General features: G+C 44.9%; 1 protein-coding gene across 3 annotated transcripts in view; it reads left to right on the top strand.

Annotated features, from left to right (window-relative positions):
* PTGES3 (prostaglandin E synthase 3) overlaps positions 1-18597 on the top strand; it is a 207892-nt gene that overhangs the window by 10099 nt on the left and 179196 nt on the right. For all 3 annotated transcript variants that reach the window (XR_013610962.1, XM_078689016.1, XM_078689017.1), the window contains exon 2: positions 5374-5487. Coding sequence is in view for 2 of the 3 variants with exons in the window: in XM_078689016.1 (XP_078545142.1) it covers positions 5374-5487 (114 nt within the window). In the remaining variant the exon portion in view is untranslated. The remainder of the gene's footprint in view (positions 1-5373; positions 5488-18597) is intronic.

The following is an 18597-nucleotide window of genomic DNA, read 5'->3' as shown; positions in this document are numbered from 1 at the left end:
AGGGAAAATCCAAACCGCGTTCTGCCAGTAAACCCGAGCCGCGTCTCAGCCGAGTTTACAAAAACAGGGGGCGTGGCCAATGTTACACGCAACGTGACGTACGGTCACATGGTATCCCGCATTACAACTAAGTTCTGACACAGACTGCGTAGGGATAGAAAGAGGGCTTGCATTAGTGGTGCCCTACCGTACGAGAGTGACTTGTGTAGTTCGCTAGCCACTCAATGTGGCACGATACTAATGTAAATGTCTTCTTCGATTACTTGTAAATCGCGAGTCAAAGCTGCTCAAAAAACTATAGAGACGGTGCCGGTTGATTGGCCTGTAAAAAGGGGGCAGGCCTAAGTAGTTATTTATGTCATATATTATACATGGTGGCATACAATTTATACATAAAATTAGACTGATTAATACCAGGTTTAATTGGTATTACTTATTTGGACAGAATACAAAGACTCTCAATTAAAACAATACATTCAATACAGTACGATGCTGGGTATATAAGTATCCATATCTATTGCCAGAGCCCTGGACAACAGACATTATGTACATAAATACAATACCACAGTTATACGGATCATATACATAAACAATACAGATTATACATCAAAGAACACAGATGAAAATGTCATAGCTCTAGCAGAGGTTAATGCCAAGTGGTGCTCTCAGTGATGTTTTGACCTCTATGCCTAACTAATAGTCTCAATGAGGAAAGATATCAACCATTAGGGATCAAAGCCATCTGTCTGCTGACTTCCTCATGCTCATTCAGTCCCCTATTCACTGTATTTAATGTAACCCAGTCTTGTTTCGGTCTATCTCTTTCATTAATTTCTGTTGTAAATAATGCACCATGGTTTCCTAGTCTAAATATTAAACTTACAATTTGGATGAGTTTTATTTTTAATTTCACTTATTTTACTTAAGTAGTGGGTTAATGCTTTGTGCTCCTGAATATAGGGCACATTACTAATGTTTGTCTTTGAATCTCATGCGCTCCAGAATCTCTTAAATTCTTTGTGGAGAAAACGCTTTCATTTTTGAAAGGCAAACTCACTCCTTTAGCGTTTTAATGTGGGTGATCCAAAAGGTACTTTATGTGCAGATCGTTGCCTACTGGTAAAGGTAAGTATACTTGTTTAGCGCACTGTTACCCCATCTCGGGGTGTCCTGGCGCTGTATACCGCTGGGGAACCCGTCCTGGCTTTCCCTGTGAGATGGTCCCTCCTGGGCACCCCCAAGGTGTAGCCAGGCATCCCTGGCGTTAATGGGGCCATTGTGGAGATTAAGCAAGCTGTTGCCCAGAGTTGCAGAGTGGGACCCATGGTTAGCGTAGGCACCTCGGCGAGAATTGTCGAGTCCGCTGACATTGACCCAAGACCCTGCCGCGTCGGGAATTGAACCCTGGTCCCCGGCCGACCTCTGCTTCAGGGTCTGCCGCTTCTAACCAGTGAGCCACACTTCTTCACACATGTTCTCCACTACTGTTGCTTTTAATGCTTCCACCTCGACTGTAAATCGAGGTGTATGGTAGTCCTACACCGACCTAGTCATTGGGTCAATCTAAAGCCACTAAAAATGCCAGACGCTGGTTTCTTTTTAATCTATTCTTTCATTGGAAGCAGCACTTTTTATGTGTCTTTCTTGCGCGGGACATTTAAGGACAGATTGTTCTTTGAGTCGCTTATTCAGTGGTATGTTTACTGTAAATTTCAAAGCCACTTCGTTCCATCCCCCGTTTTGGTACAGATTCACACACTGACTCACTTGCTATTCAGACTATTGCCAAGACCCTTAGGTCATCCTTCCTTGTCTTAAGATTGCGCTATAATACCTGGCATACAGTGTACTTTTACTTTCTCCCATCTTGGCGGTGGCGTGTGGCTCATGTTTCAATGAATGACTTGCATGGTTCCGTTCATTTTTATAGGATTGGACACAGTGAGTCAATCTTGAATCTTGTACCCCAAGGGTCACCTTTCCCCCTTACTATTTGACGTTGCCATAAAGCCACTCTTCAAGGTGCCTAGACATAAAGCCCTCTCGTGTACAGTGGTCCTCATGATAACTTTTCTACCACGCGGCATGGCCTTCGTGAAATGGATGCGACTAGGAGGACTCAATTGATCAGGCTTTAAGACTGCAGCACTGGGTCATAGAGTCCTATATATGGATGAGCGTGCCCCCCAGCTTTTTGGTGTAACTGTTTTTACTAACGGCAAAAAATAAAACACTTGGGCAATTTGATCCTACTTTTGAAGTGCCCGTTGGACCAGTTGTGTTCTCTGCGTTCAAAAGAATTTGCATTCGTTGAAAACATTTTTTTTGTTTTCATTGAGCCAAATCATAAGGTGCTGTTCAGTGCTAAACTGGAATGTACGAATGCACTGATGGGAGAGGCAGGAAGATCTCTTTAAACGTCAGAAAGTTTGCAGTGTCTTCGATTCTAAACCTCATCTTTTGAGAGCATTTGTTATGGGATGAAAACACTACAGCCAGAAAGCACGATTTAAAAAAAAAAAGTTTTGTTTAGTCTATTCCAAAAATGAGCTTAGGGTCTTGACCTTTCAATTCTTGTTATGTCCTTGCCAGCACAACGTGTATTTAATGCCGGCCATCTCTCACTTGGATAGAGGAGCCCTGAGACAATTGTTTGTTGAACACACTGTATAAATAGACGAAGCAAACATTGCTGACAGTGTTCTTGGTCTTTCAGTCACAATGTATTAAAAGATCCCAACTCTTCGACCCATATCCTCCTAGACTATTGTTAATATGTAAAGAGCACTGTGGCAAATTACTGAAATCTTTTTGGAACTCTGAAGGCCGTTTTGGATGGAATGAGACCGTTTTGAACTCTCGGGCTTTAATACGACATTTGTTTTCATGTTACTTCTAAAATGGGAATGTCATAAGACTTATTCTGTTCTCCACAAATATTTGTGGTGTACGATATGCTGTTTTTGCTGATATACAAATTTGTCTCATCAGTCAACCATGCAGCATATTGTTAGTTTGAATATTCACTGAAAAGTAAGGACCCTCTGAGACCGTTTAAAATCTGGGTTTACACGTATATTATGAGAAATAGGCTTTTACTCCAGTTCACCTATTGGGGGAGTTAACAAAAATGTCGCAAAAGCTTATATTTTGAATTACATCCTGATTTCTGTACTCAAAGTGTGGATTTAAGCCAATTTCTAATCGGGTGGTTATGCTGATTCATCTCTGAGCGCATGTATTTTGCATACTTGTGAGTCAAACGTACGTGTGGAATCTGTGAGAGTATTTAGAGGATCAGCGATGCCACTTTAAAGAGTTTAGGATGACAAGCTGACTTCGCTGGCTCTCTAATTGGTTGTTTCCTTAGTGCTACCAGGAGTACCTCCTGTTAAGAAAAACCCTCTTCCAATATTTATTCCTCCAACATTAATGACTACTACTCTCCATGAAATATGAGGTGCTCAAACGGGGAACTACAAGTTGAATAAAGGCATTAGAATAAAGAACAAGTAAGACATAAACATGTCCAGCACATGCACAGGCTGCTTACTTTGGTAGTCCTCCCTGCTTTCCTTGCCTTTGTTAGAGATCAAGATGATTTGGCACAGGCTTGTGTGTTCATTTGCTCTTAGTGATTACCAACCGTGCCTCTGAAGGCACCAGGGTCGACAGACAAAGGAAAGTTTTACTGAAGGACACATGGGTGTTGAACGACTGAGTTCTTGGGGGATTCTCTTCCTTGGGGAAAGTCCGATATCAGTCTTGTTGCAACCCCAAGAGACAATGTAGAAACCATGCATCAGAGTTCCTGAAGAACAGTTCCAAAGAGGATGCCACATTAATGTCAGATAAAAACGACATTCCTGAAGCACCCATCAGTTTACTCTCCACACAGTAGTCGGACAGAATGAGTCTGGTTCTCTTTGGGTAGCGTGTAGATCATCCTCTCCCGACATGAAATACAAGCAGAAGTCTTCTGCGGAGACCAGAATCGCCAGTGAAGGATGTTGGGCAGATTATTACATCATGGCCTACCATCACTTAATTAGATTCACTGGCTCGAGGGTATTTGAGTATTAACATCTGAATTTTCCCTTTGTTGCATAAACCTCTTGAAGGAGGACACATCCTTCCATGAGGCAGTTATATACCTTCAAATGGATGTTTTTTTTGTCTTATTGTCTAAAAGAAGGTTGCTTCAAGGGTGTAAGAAAAAACTGTACATTTGTATCTGTACCTGGCCTCACATTTTACTCAAAATTCCATTTGGTTGCCACTGCTTCTTAACACTGGTTTCAGCCTAGGCTACACTGGTTTCAGCCTAGGGTATGTTTTTTTACTTAAAATACTGAGAAATTTTCATGGTGAGATTAAAGAAATTATATTGTATTGATTTTTAATTCTGGTCTGCCTTGTCAGATAAACATTATCTTTTCAACGCAAGCTAATGAACCCACATTTCGAACACGTGTGAACACCAGCATATTTCATAATGCGTTTACAATCCAGTAGATATTAGGTGCACTTTGTTTTAAAAAGCAATTCATAGTTTTCCACCTAAGAACTGTTCCTTATCCCTCTCACCCCGAGTCAGACCTCTGCAGCAGAAGGGTCACTGTACTTTAGAAGGCTAAGTGCTATGAGCTGTTGACTTAGTAAAGCAATTATTTGGCGTTATCTGCACTTATTAAAAATCCAGCAAACCAGTACTGGATGAAAAATGTAACTCCTCGAGAGGGACACTTTCTTCACTCGTGGAAAAGGGTTCCCTCTTCACATTTGCTCGGTAGCATCTTAGAAATCGAGCCACTGATTTTCGAAACATTACTGTTTTGATGTAGTAGCCGATTCCTTAAGAGGGTTAGGTAAGCCTTCCCTGTGCAGTTTTGTGACTTAAATCGGTTATTTACTATTTTCCGATTCTGGTTTACTTGCCTTCAAAGTTAAGAGGTACACCTGTTGCGTTCCACTTTTCCTGAACGTCAATGAAAATATCACATTGAAGAAGGAATAGCTACCCAGCTCACTCTAGCACAGGGAGGCTTTTGTATCCTTGCCGAAGAAGAGTAAACATTTAAAGAGTACTGTCGGTAAGCACCACTACCAGCTTTGGAGTTTAAAAAAAAAGGAATAATTAAAGTGGGTCTTCATGTCCAACTTGAAGAATTTTCGTTAGATTATTTATAATTGATTGGGGGGGGGGCAAAGTACAGTTCCTTTCTTTGTGAAAGTGTCAACATATTTGGTTTCTGAACACAGGCAGAGTTATTTTGCTAGTTATTAATTCCAAGAAGCTGCGCACACAGAGGAAACATTATTTCAAAGTAACTTTTTCCATTTTCATGAACCATATTCTTTCTGTGTTTCTAGGCAGCCAGCATCTGCAAAGTGGTATGACCGACGGGACTACGTTTTCATTGAGTTTTGTGTGGAAGACAGCAAAGAAGTTAAAATAGACTTTGAAAAAACTAAACTAACCTTCAGGTGAGAACTGTAGATTCTATCGATATAAATTATATATTTTCATTCCTGTTCCATTAAGCAATTTTTAATTGAGATGTTAATGTGCAGAAGAACCAGACCTATTGGTTGATTGAGCTCTTTCCATTTGGCGGTAGAACACTGCTACAGTTCCTGCAGAGTGAACTGCCTACTGGACCACTATACAGTTCAAGTTGGAAAAGATTTGATATTGAGGTGTATATATATATATATATATATATATATATGTGTGTGTGTGTGTGTGTGTGTATATATATATATATATCTGTTGTGAGACTAACCGATCGTTCTCTCTATTAGAAAGTGTTTGACGTCTGTGGCATAATCTAAAACACAACTTCAAGAAATATCTGATCGACTATTTCAATAGGTAGTAGCTGTTGGTGATTGAAGCCCTATGAACTCTCATCCAGTATCCGATGCCTTTGCGAAGCTTTATGCCCTAGTCCTTAACAAAATCGGAGCTCTGTGAAATTGTTACTGTGCCATTCCCTGACATCGCACGTGCAGTTCAATGATGAGTGCATGGCAGCAGGGTGTCGTTGCAGCAGCTCTGAACAAGTCTACTTCTAAAAAGTTTTCATTTGTGAAATTACTTTAATAGCTGGATAGCCAACAGTTTACAGTTATTTTCTTTTAGGCAGATCTTCTGTAGAGTAGTTCCTAGAACCCTATACAGGATCTACGCATTTAGACAACATAGGGCCAGATCTAGGTAATTCTATTTTACCGACTCATAAATACCGAATTTTACCGATTCGGTATTTATGAATTGGTAAAATAGAAGGTGGGAGATGTAGGTAAAATCGGTATTTGAAATACTGATTCTGTAAAAATAGGTATTTACCGATTCTGTAATTACAGAATCGGTATTTCCCATTGATTCCTATGGGCTTTGAAGCCCATAGGAATCAATGGGAAATACCGATTCTGTAATTACAGAATCGGTAAATACCGAATCCTGCAAGGGTGCCAGTGGGTGTCACTTTGACACCCTCTAGCACCCCAAATACAGGCATGTGTGCCATGTGGCACACAGACATGCCCTAAGGGCACGTCTGTCTGTCACATGGCATAGGTGTGCATGCACACATGTGCATGCACACCTGGATTCTGTATTTTACCACCCAATAGGATTGGGTGGTAAAATACCGAATTTGTAAGGCCTTTGGGACTCAGAAGAGTCCCACCTACATCTGGCAGTTACAGAATCGGTAAAAATACAGATTCTGTATTTTACCGATTCGGTAAATTTTACCAAATCGGTAAAATTGGCCCCCTACATCACAAATACCCATTTACCGGTCGGTAAATGGCCTCCTACATCTGGCCCATAGACTGTGGGATTGGTGTCCAAACTGATTCCAGACACCCCCACTGGGTATGTTTGCCTGTATACCAGCTAGTATGTAGGTGTAGAGCCAACAATACCTCTAGGATAAAGTCAACCCCATTACCTGGAGTGAGAGACTGTGGGACCCATTCTTGGTTTCGGGATGGACACCCAGTGAGGGTTGTCAAACCACTTTGAGCTGGAGTGTCTGCATGCAGGAACCTCAGCGTCTCGCGTCAGTGTGTCATCATGGAAGTACTTATTCTCCACTTCTTGACTCGGCAAAGATATGGTGTTTATATAACCAGAGTGGTACCCTCGGGGGACCTACCTTGCTGTCATGTCTGACTTAGCATGACGGAAGGAATGACCCTTATACATAGTTATTATGCAGGAGATGCTAGTCTTGCTGAGATTCCAAGAATCCTCATGCATAATGAATGATGCAAGTTTTTGGAGAAAACCCCACGTCCTGTAAGCACTACCATAACTAGGTAAAAGATCAGTCCCAAGAATTGTTATGTAGTGTAATGGCAAGGAAAATATAGGTGAAAGGTCTGGTTACTACCAGAGCCTATATCCAGGTACCTACATGAAACATAACCCTTCTGTAAATCCATTTACTTGAGTTAGATTCAATACAATTTGTCGTTCACTACTTCTTGTATGGGTATGTAATGTGTAGTTAAGATGTTCACTCATTTGCAACTTTATATTTATAGTCGCTTCTTTCATCCAGGGGAGCCTTGGATCTTAAGCTCGTTGCAACAAAGTGGGAAATTACTTTGTTGCTAAACATTTAGGTAAAAATAAGGACCGCTGCTATTTATGAAACTGTTAAAAAGAACATATTAGTTGCTCTCTAATGCTCTTTCTGGTGGACACTAGTTGACTGCAGATTCCTCAGCGGCACCAAAGTTACATTTAGCACTGGCTGTGAACTAGCTCCTGGACCCTGGCAGGTAGTGCCAGCGCTTCTGTTGCAACTTTGTTCTGCCTCCTGACATGACTGCCCATAACCACATGCAGGCACTGCCCCTGCATGCTAATGTAAATGTATTCAGTGGCACTCCCATGCGGAACTTGACTGGCATATTAAGAATATTGAACTCGTTCATGACCCAACTTTACACTTTACTACTGAACAGTCCACTACAGAGAACCTGGAGGAGGGCAGATGGAGTTATATGCAGGTAGAGTATTGTAAGAAAGTGGCTCTGTATATACTGGACCAAAGTAAGGTACAGTGTGCACAGAGTCCACAGTCTCCAGAGGTATGACGGAGGCTAAAATTAGATATAGCCTTACTCTCCAAAGTGGTAGCTTGGTAGAGCAGTAAGGCAGTACCAGAGGACAGTGCAAAGCATTTGTTGTACACACTCAGTCAGCAAAAGGTTTCGCACACTCGAGAACTGAACTCTAGGCCAATTGTTTTGTATCAAGATATAGGTATTTATTTTTAGAACCAACAAGATATCAAAATATACTTTCTTAGCATAGATTACTTAAGTTAAATACTTTTCAAATAGGTAAAAGTCTCTTTAAATACAATAGTTAGTTTGTTGCAATAGGCAACACAATTTCAAACACAATTTAACATTGAGCTCAATGGGGTTTTCTAGGTAAGTGCAATTGATTACTTTTTGGATTATTTTTCTAACCACCGGACTGGATCCTAGATTCAGTCCCGGGACAAACTGTAAACAGTTAAGTAAAAGCGTTTTGGTTATAGCAGTGATTTTTAGGAATATTATTGTTTTGCCACTTAGAAACTTTTTCAGATGAAATCACCAATGTTATCCTATGGAAGGAAATTCAACTTGCAGGTAAGGTATGTTCACGTTACTTTTGTCATCTAGTACTGGACTCCTAGGTTCAGCACTGAGACTTCTATCTAAGACAGGTAAGCAATTATGTTTTGGTAGTTGGTACGATTTTTTTATTTCTGTAATTTTTTATTGTGTAAAAAAATATATATTTACATGGAGCACGGAATATACATGAGTGGAGGAAAAAAGGGAGGAGAAAAGGCAAAAGAAAGAAAAAGAGAAAGACGCCGGGGGGGGGGGAGGTAGGAAGGGGGGGGGGGCGTTGGCCACCGTCGTTCCGTGGCTTTGTTCGAATGTCAGTTTCAAAGTCCAGTTTCCAAGTCCAGCTTGACGCCGATGACGTACTAATAGTCACAGAAGATCCAGAAAGATCAATCAAGGTACTGACTGACACTATCGAAAAATACGCGCAGGTATCCGGGAACAAACTCAATACAGACATATCGGAGTGCAAACCTTTAAACATCCACACGACAAGAACAGTACTAGGAATGTCTGGACTAACCTGGCAACAGAAGCCCATAAAATACTTAGGCATCCTCTTTGAGAGAGACCTAAGAACGACACTAGAACATAACGAACAAGCAACAATCCAGAAAATCAAGGATAAAGTAGAAGGGTGGTCTCCCAGATTCACAACATGGTGGGGAAGGGTAGAAGCGATTAAAAATGATGCTCACACCGATGGTCAACTACATACTAACCATGCTCCCACTTACCATCACAGAAGATTTCCACAAGAGACTGGACAAAATACTGAACAACTTCTTGTGGAGAGGGAAAAAACCTAGAATAAGCCTGCACAAGCTTAGACTCTCAAAAGACCAGGGTGGGCTAAACATAACTAATTTCAAACGATTCCAGGCAGCCTGCATAGCCAGACAGGGGCTACACTGGCTAGACCCAAGACAGGAATACACCCCAGCATGGCTCACACTCGAGCGAGGACTATTAAAAGGCATGAACCCCATCACCCTCCTCACCGACACCCAGCAGCCAAGGACAACCCAGTCCTAAAGAACACGAAATTAGCTCTCCTAAGTGTTGACAAACTCCTGACAACAAGCATCAAGGGAGGCCAATTAGAATCCATCTGGTATAACCCTAAGTTAAGATACAGGGATAGGGTTCTAGACATGCACGAATGGTACAAACATGGCATCTCCACTGCCCACGACCTGCAAAAGCAAGGCGAGTACACAACATTTGACACCCTCAAGGAAGCCCACAATCTACAAAGCATAGAGCTCTACAACTTCCTGAAAATAAAAGTGGCAATCAGGAAGGCGAACCTTAACAACCGGACACCATCACTCATACAGCTGGCAGCCAGTCTCAACACACTAGGACACCAAGTAGCACACCTCTACAAAACACTCCGCCCCAAAAAGACCAAACTCAATGATAAGCTTACAGATTTCTGGGGGGCGCAGCAGGAAAGGAACTTAGCGAGACCGAGAAAGCGGAACTATGGAGATAAACTTCTAGGAAAAAAATAACCAACTCTAAACCAGACCAAATACTGGCTAGTACACAAGGCGTACTGGACACCAGCCCGCCTGGCCTCCTTAGGGATCCGAGAGAGTGATGCATGCTGGAACTGCGACAGAGAGAAGGGGGACCTAGAACACCTGCTTCTCAGCTGCCCTAAGATCAGGGGATTCTGGGACAGAATTGGGACACTTATCAAAGAGATCACAGGAGTAGCCATACACATAGATTTCCCAAATCTAGTCCTAGGTTTTACTTCCCCGGCCATCACAACAAAAGAGGAACGAGACCTCATTGACCTACTGCTGACGGCTGCAGTCAAAATAGTCCTAAGTAGCTAACTGGAAGGACACCTCAAAGGCTGCGCCCCAGGCATGGCTAAATTGGGTCACGTTCCTAAGGGGGGCAGACAACATCACAGCGAAACGCAAGCCGAAAACTCATAGGCAGTCGAACATGTGGGAACCCCTTGACCTCTACCTATCCTCGCAGAAACCCCCATAGGCACGATTCTCGACCACCGCAGAGGGTCGCACCCTGCGGATCCACGCGCCAACAAAAGGAAAACTAATACGCAAGGCTCCTCCACTCTTTCATTCTCGACTTCTATCCTCCGCTATCCTCTCTTTCGTCCGGGGCGTGGGTCAAGGACACCAACCGAGCTTCGCGGAGGGGGCGGTAGTTGGTACGGTTTTTAAAGAAAATTTGTAGTTTGTAAAAATCAACACTTAGAAGAAATTTCACAGAAAAACTGTCAATGGTTTCCTATGGGAAAATTCAGGTTACTGGTAAGTACGGTAAAGATTACTTTGCAGGGTTTGTGCTGGGCTAAAAGAAGCAGCACTGAGGTTCTCCTGATAACAGGTGAGTAAATTGGAATTCGTCGCTCGACTGATTTTAGGTGACTATTTTAAAGTTCCAAAACTCCACACTTGGAAGAATTTCTAGCTGAAAAGCAGTCAGTTGGCCTATGGAAGAAAAGTGAGTTATCGGTTTTTAGGTAAGTACTCGTCTGGCAGAGTTAAGGTTCTGGGTATAGACTCAGGGGTCCCCCAGGGTCAGGTAGTTATAGTTGGTACACCCTCAGCGGCACAGTGGCAGCCGGGTGCAGAGGTAGTTAGGCCCAACGTTATCCAATGAGAGGCAGGGGGCCTTCGGTTGGTGGCTGCTGGCTAACAGGCCACGAGGCTGTGGGAGCTGAGCCCCTGGTCACTTGCTCAGGGCCAATGGTAAAGTAGAATAGGGCAAAGGTTGCACTGCCAGGGGCACTCGGGCGGCTGGGTGCTTTTGAGCAGTCGGGCGCTCCATGTTAATGGAGATCTTAGAAAGTGGAAAAAGTCTGCAGGCTCGGGGACGGAGTTTCTTCAGGAGCGACCAGCACTTCGAGAGGTAAGTTGGGGTCTTGGAGGATATGTAAGCACCCAGGAGTTGGGCACAGGGGGCCGTTGGGCGCCGGGTGCAGGGGTGTCTTTTGATGTCGGGAAATCTTACCCTCTGCTGCTCGCGGTTGGAGGGGTCCCTGGTTGTGAGGCTATAGGCATCGTCGAGCAGGGTCTTTGGGCACTGGACTTCGGGTCCCAGTCGCCGCGGTGACGTCATTGTGGTTTTGGGTCGCACAGGCCGGGCTTGGCGGGTGCAGAGTGTGCTGGATTCGCGGTTGCTGGCTGGCACCAGGGGTATTGCTGTTTGACCAGAACCACTGCTCGTAGGAGTCCCAGTCTTTCAGAGGGTGCAGGCGGGTCCTCCGGGGTCTTCAAGGTTGCTGCTCACAGGAGTCACCGGGATTTAGCAGGAGCAGGTTCAAGGATCGACAGGCCTGTAGCGCTGGGGCAAGTCAGTTGGTGTTGTCCTTTTGTTAGCAGCTGCACAACGGGTCGTCTTTTTGATCTTCTTGTTTTCGTATCTGGATCTGAGGAAGGAAGGTTCAGGGTGCCCCTAAATACTAAATTTAGGGGCGTTACAGGTAGGGTGAGATCAGGGACCAATATGTCCCTGTCCTGGGGTGGGTACACCCCCCTAACCTGCTCCTCTCCTTTGGGAGGGGGGCAGGAGCCTAGCTGTGAGCGGGTAGGGCTCCCAATCCTCAAGATGGCGGTAGCCCGGAGTTGTGCTTCACCTCCACCTGAGGGGTGGAGTTGGCACAGGCTGGCACACCCCCTTTCCTGACGTAGGGTTTCCCGCCAGAGTGGGGGTCAGAATTGGTGGGGGCCAGTTGCGGAGTACTGCAAGTGGCCTGGAGAAGCTCACAAAGGCGGCATGTCTTTGAAGCTTCCCCCTACCCATCCTGGGGGAGAAGACCTAGCACCTCGCCCAGGATGTGCATTGTTGCAGGCCCAGGAGAGTGGGGGGAGGGGGGCTCTCCGCCCAGGGGTCCAGCAACAGGTCTGCTGTGTGGTAGCCTAGGCAGCCTTACAGACCAGACGTGGATTGTAGGTTAGATTTCAGGGGGCATCTCTAAGATGCCCTCTGTAGTGCATTTTACATTAAATCCCACACTAGCATCAGTGTGGGTTTAATGTGCTAAGAAGTTTGATATCAAACTTGTCAGTCTTCAGTGTAGCCATTATGGTGCAGTGGAATTCGTAATGACAACCTCCCAGCACCATATACTCTTAATGGCATCACTGCACTTAGTTCCAAGGAATGCCCATGGGTACTGTAGGGGCACAGGGCTCATGCCCTTGTGCTCACGCCACTGGCATAAGGCACCCAGCTAGAGGGATGACTGATATATGCCAGGGCAATGGGGTTGTGGGCATAGCACACAGGGATGTGTGCCATGTCGACTCTTTGTTTAGTTCTGCACCAGGACACACAGCCTGTAAAGGCAGTGTGTGTGTGTGTGTGTGTGTGTGTGTGTGTGTCTGTGTGCGTGCGCGTGTTAGACCTGGCATCCTTGGCGTGGTTTCCCCCATCTGTTTGCCTCTACCTCCTAGATTTTTAATGCTGTGCTGGATTTCGTTTTTGCTTTTGTAGATGCTTTGGGCCCTTTGCCACTGCTGATCAGTGTCAAAGCGCAAGTGCTCCCTGTATAAATTGTTATTGTGCTTGGTTATCCCTGATTGGCATATTTGTATTACCAAGAAGTCCCTAGTAAAGTGCACTGAGAGTGCCTGGGCTGGTGATTCAAATGCTACTAGTAGGCCTGCAGCACTGATTGTGCCACCCACATGAGTAGCCCTAAAATGGTGTCTCGGGCCTTCCACCGCAGTGCTTGTGTGCAGTCTGTGAACTGCCATGTCCTCCTGGTCAGTGTCCCCACTGACCAGGCCTAACCTTTCCCTTTCTGTGCACATAGGTCACCCCTATGATAGGCCCATGGTACCCCCTTGGGCAGGGTGCAGTGCACGTGAAAGGTAGAGCATGTAGTAGTGCAGGTGACATGCTCTGGTAGTGAATTACAGCAATTTTCGTTTTTCACTATTGTAAGGCTATCTTGCCCCATAGGCTATCATGGGGAATGCTGGCTACAGTGGCTACCAGCATATCTTCCCATAGGAGCAAGATAGGACATAAAAGTCTGGTATTCCTGAACTCAGAATTTAATAACACATCTTTTAGGAAAGGTTGTTTTTAAATCCTGTTTTTGAGAACAGCACTTTTAGGAAGTGGCTGTTCTCTTGTCTGACCTTTCTGTATGCCTCGGCCTGTTTGTGAATTGACTGTCTGCTTTGTGAGTGACAGGGGCTGGGTGGCTCCATGAGGCTGAGTGGGCCATCCTTGGGCTGAAAAGCTCCATCTGCATCTAGAGTGGTGGGAGGGGATAGCACCTGGGCCTGAATAGGGCTGTGCCTGCCTTCCACAATGCTGGCTCCACCTCCTGCTGGGCGGCTGACGACCCTGCCCCTCACTCTGAAAGGAAAGGAGAAGCCAGGAAAACAAAGTACTCAAAGAACACCCAGAACTGATTCTGACCGGGCTCAGAGCCCTCCTGCACAAAGGGAATGAAGACGTTTAGGGGTATAAGTACAGGACCCCAGACTACAGAAAATTAGATCATCCTGGAATCAAGAAGGAACCTCTGCCAAGGAGAAAGCTGAAAGACTGAAGAAGGAAGACTGCCCTGCTGTTGCTTTGCTTGACTGACCTGCAGTTGCTTTGCTGCCAAGGGGAGGGGAAGGACTTTGTTGTTGGTTGGTCCCCTTGCTTGAAGAGATCTCCAAGGGCCTGTTGTGAGCTAGCCTCCTGTTAAGAAGTCCCAGGAACGAAAGGACTTCACCCCCCAGCTTTCCCTGAACTCTGCTGAGAGAGTTCTGCCCTTCCTGAGTGCTGAACCTGACTGAGGGGCATCTGGAAGTTGTGGCCTGCTGTTTGGAAAGCTGGAGAACAAGAAACTAAGACTATCTGCAAATTTTCACGCATAGTTCGCTTGCGGAGCACATCCCTGTCAGTGCGAGGAAATTCCCGCCGCCGTGAAAATAGTTCGTCGCAGCACCTGTTGCCACTGCAAGAACCGACGCATCCTTCGCTTGCAGAACACATCACTCCGGTGCGGGAAAAGTACCATCACTGCAAGTATCGTCGCAGAGCCTGTCGTCGCTGGGTGAGATCGCCGCATCACGTTGTCGCAGAGCCATCGCATCGAGGGGCCGCGAGAGAAGATAGACGCTGCGCCGCGCATTGCCGCTGCACCTGAGATTGTCGCCGTCCCGGAGATCGTCGCATCGTACCTTTTGCGAGACGCTCCCTACGGAACCTACGCACTGGAATCCATACATGGTATCACCTCCCTCCCCATACAGAGCGGATTCTTCGCAACACGCGCGGGGCTGTCTCATTGCCTCCCCAGGGTCTCAGGAGTGACACATAGTTTGTTTTCCACCGCACCAGCTTCTGTTTTGGAACTTTGTCGCATCTAAAGGTACTGTTGGCTAAACGTGACGCAACTGTGAACTATTCTAACGCAACTGTGGATTATTTTGACGCAACCACTAAGAACTCTTTAAAAAACATATCTTGAACTGTGTATGTTGGATTTTGTTGTTTTGATCTTGTCTAGTTTAGAACAAATACTTCTATTTTTCTAAACTGTTGTGGAGTCCATTTGTGGTGTTTTCACTGTGTTACTGTGAGTGTTGGTACAAATACTTTACACAGATTTAAGTTGGAGAGAATGGGCGGTCACTCGTTCTCCCACTTAGGCCCGAAGATCTGGAATTCCCTGCCTACCTCATTGAAAACTGAAACCGTTTATCTCAACTTTCGTAAAGGCCTCAAGACATGGCCCTTTCTGCAATAATCTACTTTTTGTTCACTTTTCATTCTTTTAATCTATCCCTTGGCGCCGGGAAACCCTGTGTGGGTAGCTGCGTGCATTAAAAGTTAAATAAATAAAATAAATAAATTGCCTTTGATAAGCCTGACTGCTCGTGCCAAGCTACCAAGGGGGTGAGCAGGGGTTATCTAAAGAGTGTATTCTCCTTACCCTGACTAGAAGCAAGGGTCCCTATTTGGACAGTGGTTCCTATCTCTGCCAACGAGAGACCCCCAGTTCGAACAGTGTGTGTTCGGGTGCAGGGCACCTAAGGGTGGCACAATGAGTGCTGCAGCCCTTAGGGGTCTTCTTTGGTCACAATGCCCTGGGTACTCGTGGTACCATTTACTAGGGGCTGACATGTGGCCAGAGATGCCAATTGGGTTTTAGCTTCAATACAGTTTTAGGGAAGGAACATAGACCCTGGGCTCCTGATTGGCAGGATCCCAGGGCACACTCCGTCAAAGTACATCAGCAATTCAGCAAAAAGTGGGGGCATACCATGCAAGAAAGATGGCACTTTCTCACAAGTATCCACAGAAAGCGCATTACAGCACGTAAGGAACTTGTTCTTCTGATGGATAATTCTAACCATAGGTTCCTCTGTCTGACTCCATACCCAGTTTATACCAGGACAAGATGACCTTTCTCTGAAAGAATAGGTTAGTTTCATTTATGGTGCCTGTTTAGGGTTCATTAGCCTACTTAGGAAGCCTTTCCAATGCCTGCCCCTCCAAACTAGAAAATCCCTCACTTAAGTAATGATTATAAGCAGCTTAGACTATGGCAAAGGTCTTATGGTATCCGCAAATGAAGCTCTTTTAGCTAAACTTCAGGTAGTGCAGAACACAGCTGCCCACCTAGTCTGTAAACTTCCACGTGCACACCTTCCGAGCCTACCTGTAAATCTCTACATTGGTTGCCAATGGAAAAGCTTTCCCATTTCAAACTGCTGCTTTGTACACAAGTATCTATGTGGTAACTGCCCACTTTACTTTAAAAAAAAAAAAAAAACGCCAGCCCTACCTTCCAACGTGTAACCTCTGGTCCAGTGGGCACTCTCTGCTACGCCCTCGCCACATATGTAAGGCTAGATACGGGGGGAAGATCTTTCTCATATCTTGCTCCTCACCACTGGAACAGACTACACCTACCTGCCTTGATTTGACCCTTTTCAAGAAACCTCTCAAAACCTGGCTCCTCTGACCTGTTTAATCTCTTCTTTCGGTTTATATGCCATTACGCTAAGAGGCCCTATTGTGGGTGATTTATTTGCTCTTGATAAATATAAATGGAATAACGTCCTGGAGGGCTGAGTGGGCAAAATGACCATCCTTGACAACCTCCAAATTGGTTCAGTAGTGCTCTATTCAAGTATGGACAGATGTCCAAGTGGTGGTGTGGCAGATGTCCAAAACCTGAACACCCCAAACCCGACCCATTGTAGCAGCCTTTACCTGGTGGTGAGAGCCTGAAGGGCCTCATAATTGCCCCCCTCCTTTTTTTGGGCAAGATAAAGTTTGACACAAACAACAAACCCTTGTGATATGGCCTGTTTTTGGATGATCACCCTTACTTCGCCACATCCCAATCTAGCAGAGTTTGGTGCTCTGTTTGTTCTGTCAGTGTATAAACCAAAGGCCCACTTAGGTTCCAGCAGGTATAGTCTTGATTCCATATAGGAATGTGGCAGAGGGATGAACACAAGCAGCTTATTGCACACTGCCTGGCAGTTGAGAATGGACTGTGCCCATGAAGATCAGGGTCTGTACAATTTTGCGTATGGTGGACCTCTGGCTAGGGTGGCATGGTGGGTGAAAAATGAATGATTCGCTGTAATTCTGTCTGAGCGAACCACCGAGGCTGAGATCAATTCAAGCATTCCATCCAGCATGCGTTGCAATTGATGCCCTAAGTGCAGTTGCTCTGCCTAGATGTGGGTGTCTACACTGTGCCATAGGACCCAAGCAGTCCCGTACTGAAGAAGGCCTAAGTGTGGAGTAGCTTGTGTTACCTTGTGGAGGACGCATCACCTGGAATTTTTGCATGGACTGTTCCCCATTGATGGCATGTAAGGTGAACAAGGACTAGAAAGTGTCCCTAAGTGATCGCCAGTGGTCATGATTGCTTAAAGCCTTCCGTTCATAACCTTGTCACTGCTACGTGAAAAGTCGACTCCACTTGTGGAAGCAAGGGTACGTGTCCGAAGTACCAATTTATCAGGAAACGAGGTGGCTGATTGATTGATTGATTGATACCTGTAATTCACTGACTCGACAATTACTGTGAGAAACCCTGACTTCAGAGTGAAGAACCTCCGGGCACAACTGTTCAGAGGCTCTTAAGGAGCACACTTCAAAGCAAGGAAAAAAACATAGATTCTGCTGCATAATGAGCAGTCTGGTATTGTGCGTCAGTTACCACTGTAAATTCTGAGTGGTTTAAGGAGAGTATTTCCGCCTTCTGAGTTTGCATCCTTCAAGCCCAACCAAAGATCCTGGGCTACTTTGTCCAAAAGGCACCTTAAATGAAGCATTTACTACTTGTCTGCATGTGCCAAGGAGCATTAGACACCAGCAGGATGCAGTATGCCATGGCCACTCTCTGGCATGCAAAAGCTGTTGCGTTTTTTTCTTTTTTTGTGGATTCAGTCTTGCACTTGGGGAGACTCTCTAAAGGTGAGGAATCTGCCTTTAGAAATATCTGAACTTCACCCTAAGGTGCATTTAATTATTGTAAAAAGCAACAAATAAATAAGAACAAGCCTGCTTGTGTTGGTTTTCTTCACTAAGAAACAAAAAGCAAGTGTATCCAAAGGTTTGTTAGACTATAAAAATATGAATCATGTCATTGAAGATGCATTCCTGGAAGAGTGAAGGATGAGTAAAATTGGAGAAAGTTGAATCTTTGCAAGGATTATAGCTTAATGAAAAGTGCAACCTGATGTAAAGCTTCTGTCAGATGTGATGCCCTAGTACGTTTTAAAATTAACCCCAAAGTAGAGCTTTATTAAAGTGGACCGTACTAGAGAATTACTATATGAACAAAATGATGGTAATGCGTTTTAAAACTGGCAAGAAAAATCCAAAGGATTAAAGCTGCATCTCCATGATGTTTTCTGTCTTGTCCGAAACTGGCCTGGGGTTGATTGTGTTCTGGTCTGTCTGCTTAGGCTTGCATTTCAG

The sequence above is a fragment of the Lissotriton helveticus genome, chromosome 1_1 (assembly GCF_964261635.1).
Source record: "Lissotriton helveticus chromosome 1_1, aLisHel1.1, whole genome shotgun sequence".
Lineage (NCBI taxonomy): Eukaryota > Metazoa > Chordata > Amphibia > Caudata > Salamandridae > Lissotriton > Lissotriton helveticus.
Note: the sequence above shows the minus strand (reverse complement) of the source record. Positions and strands in the feature narration are given on the sequence as shown.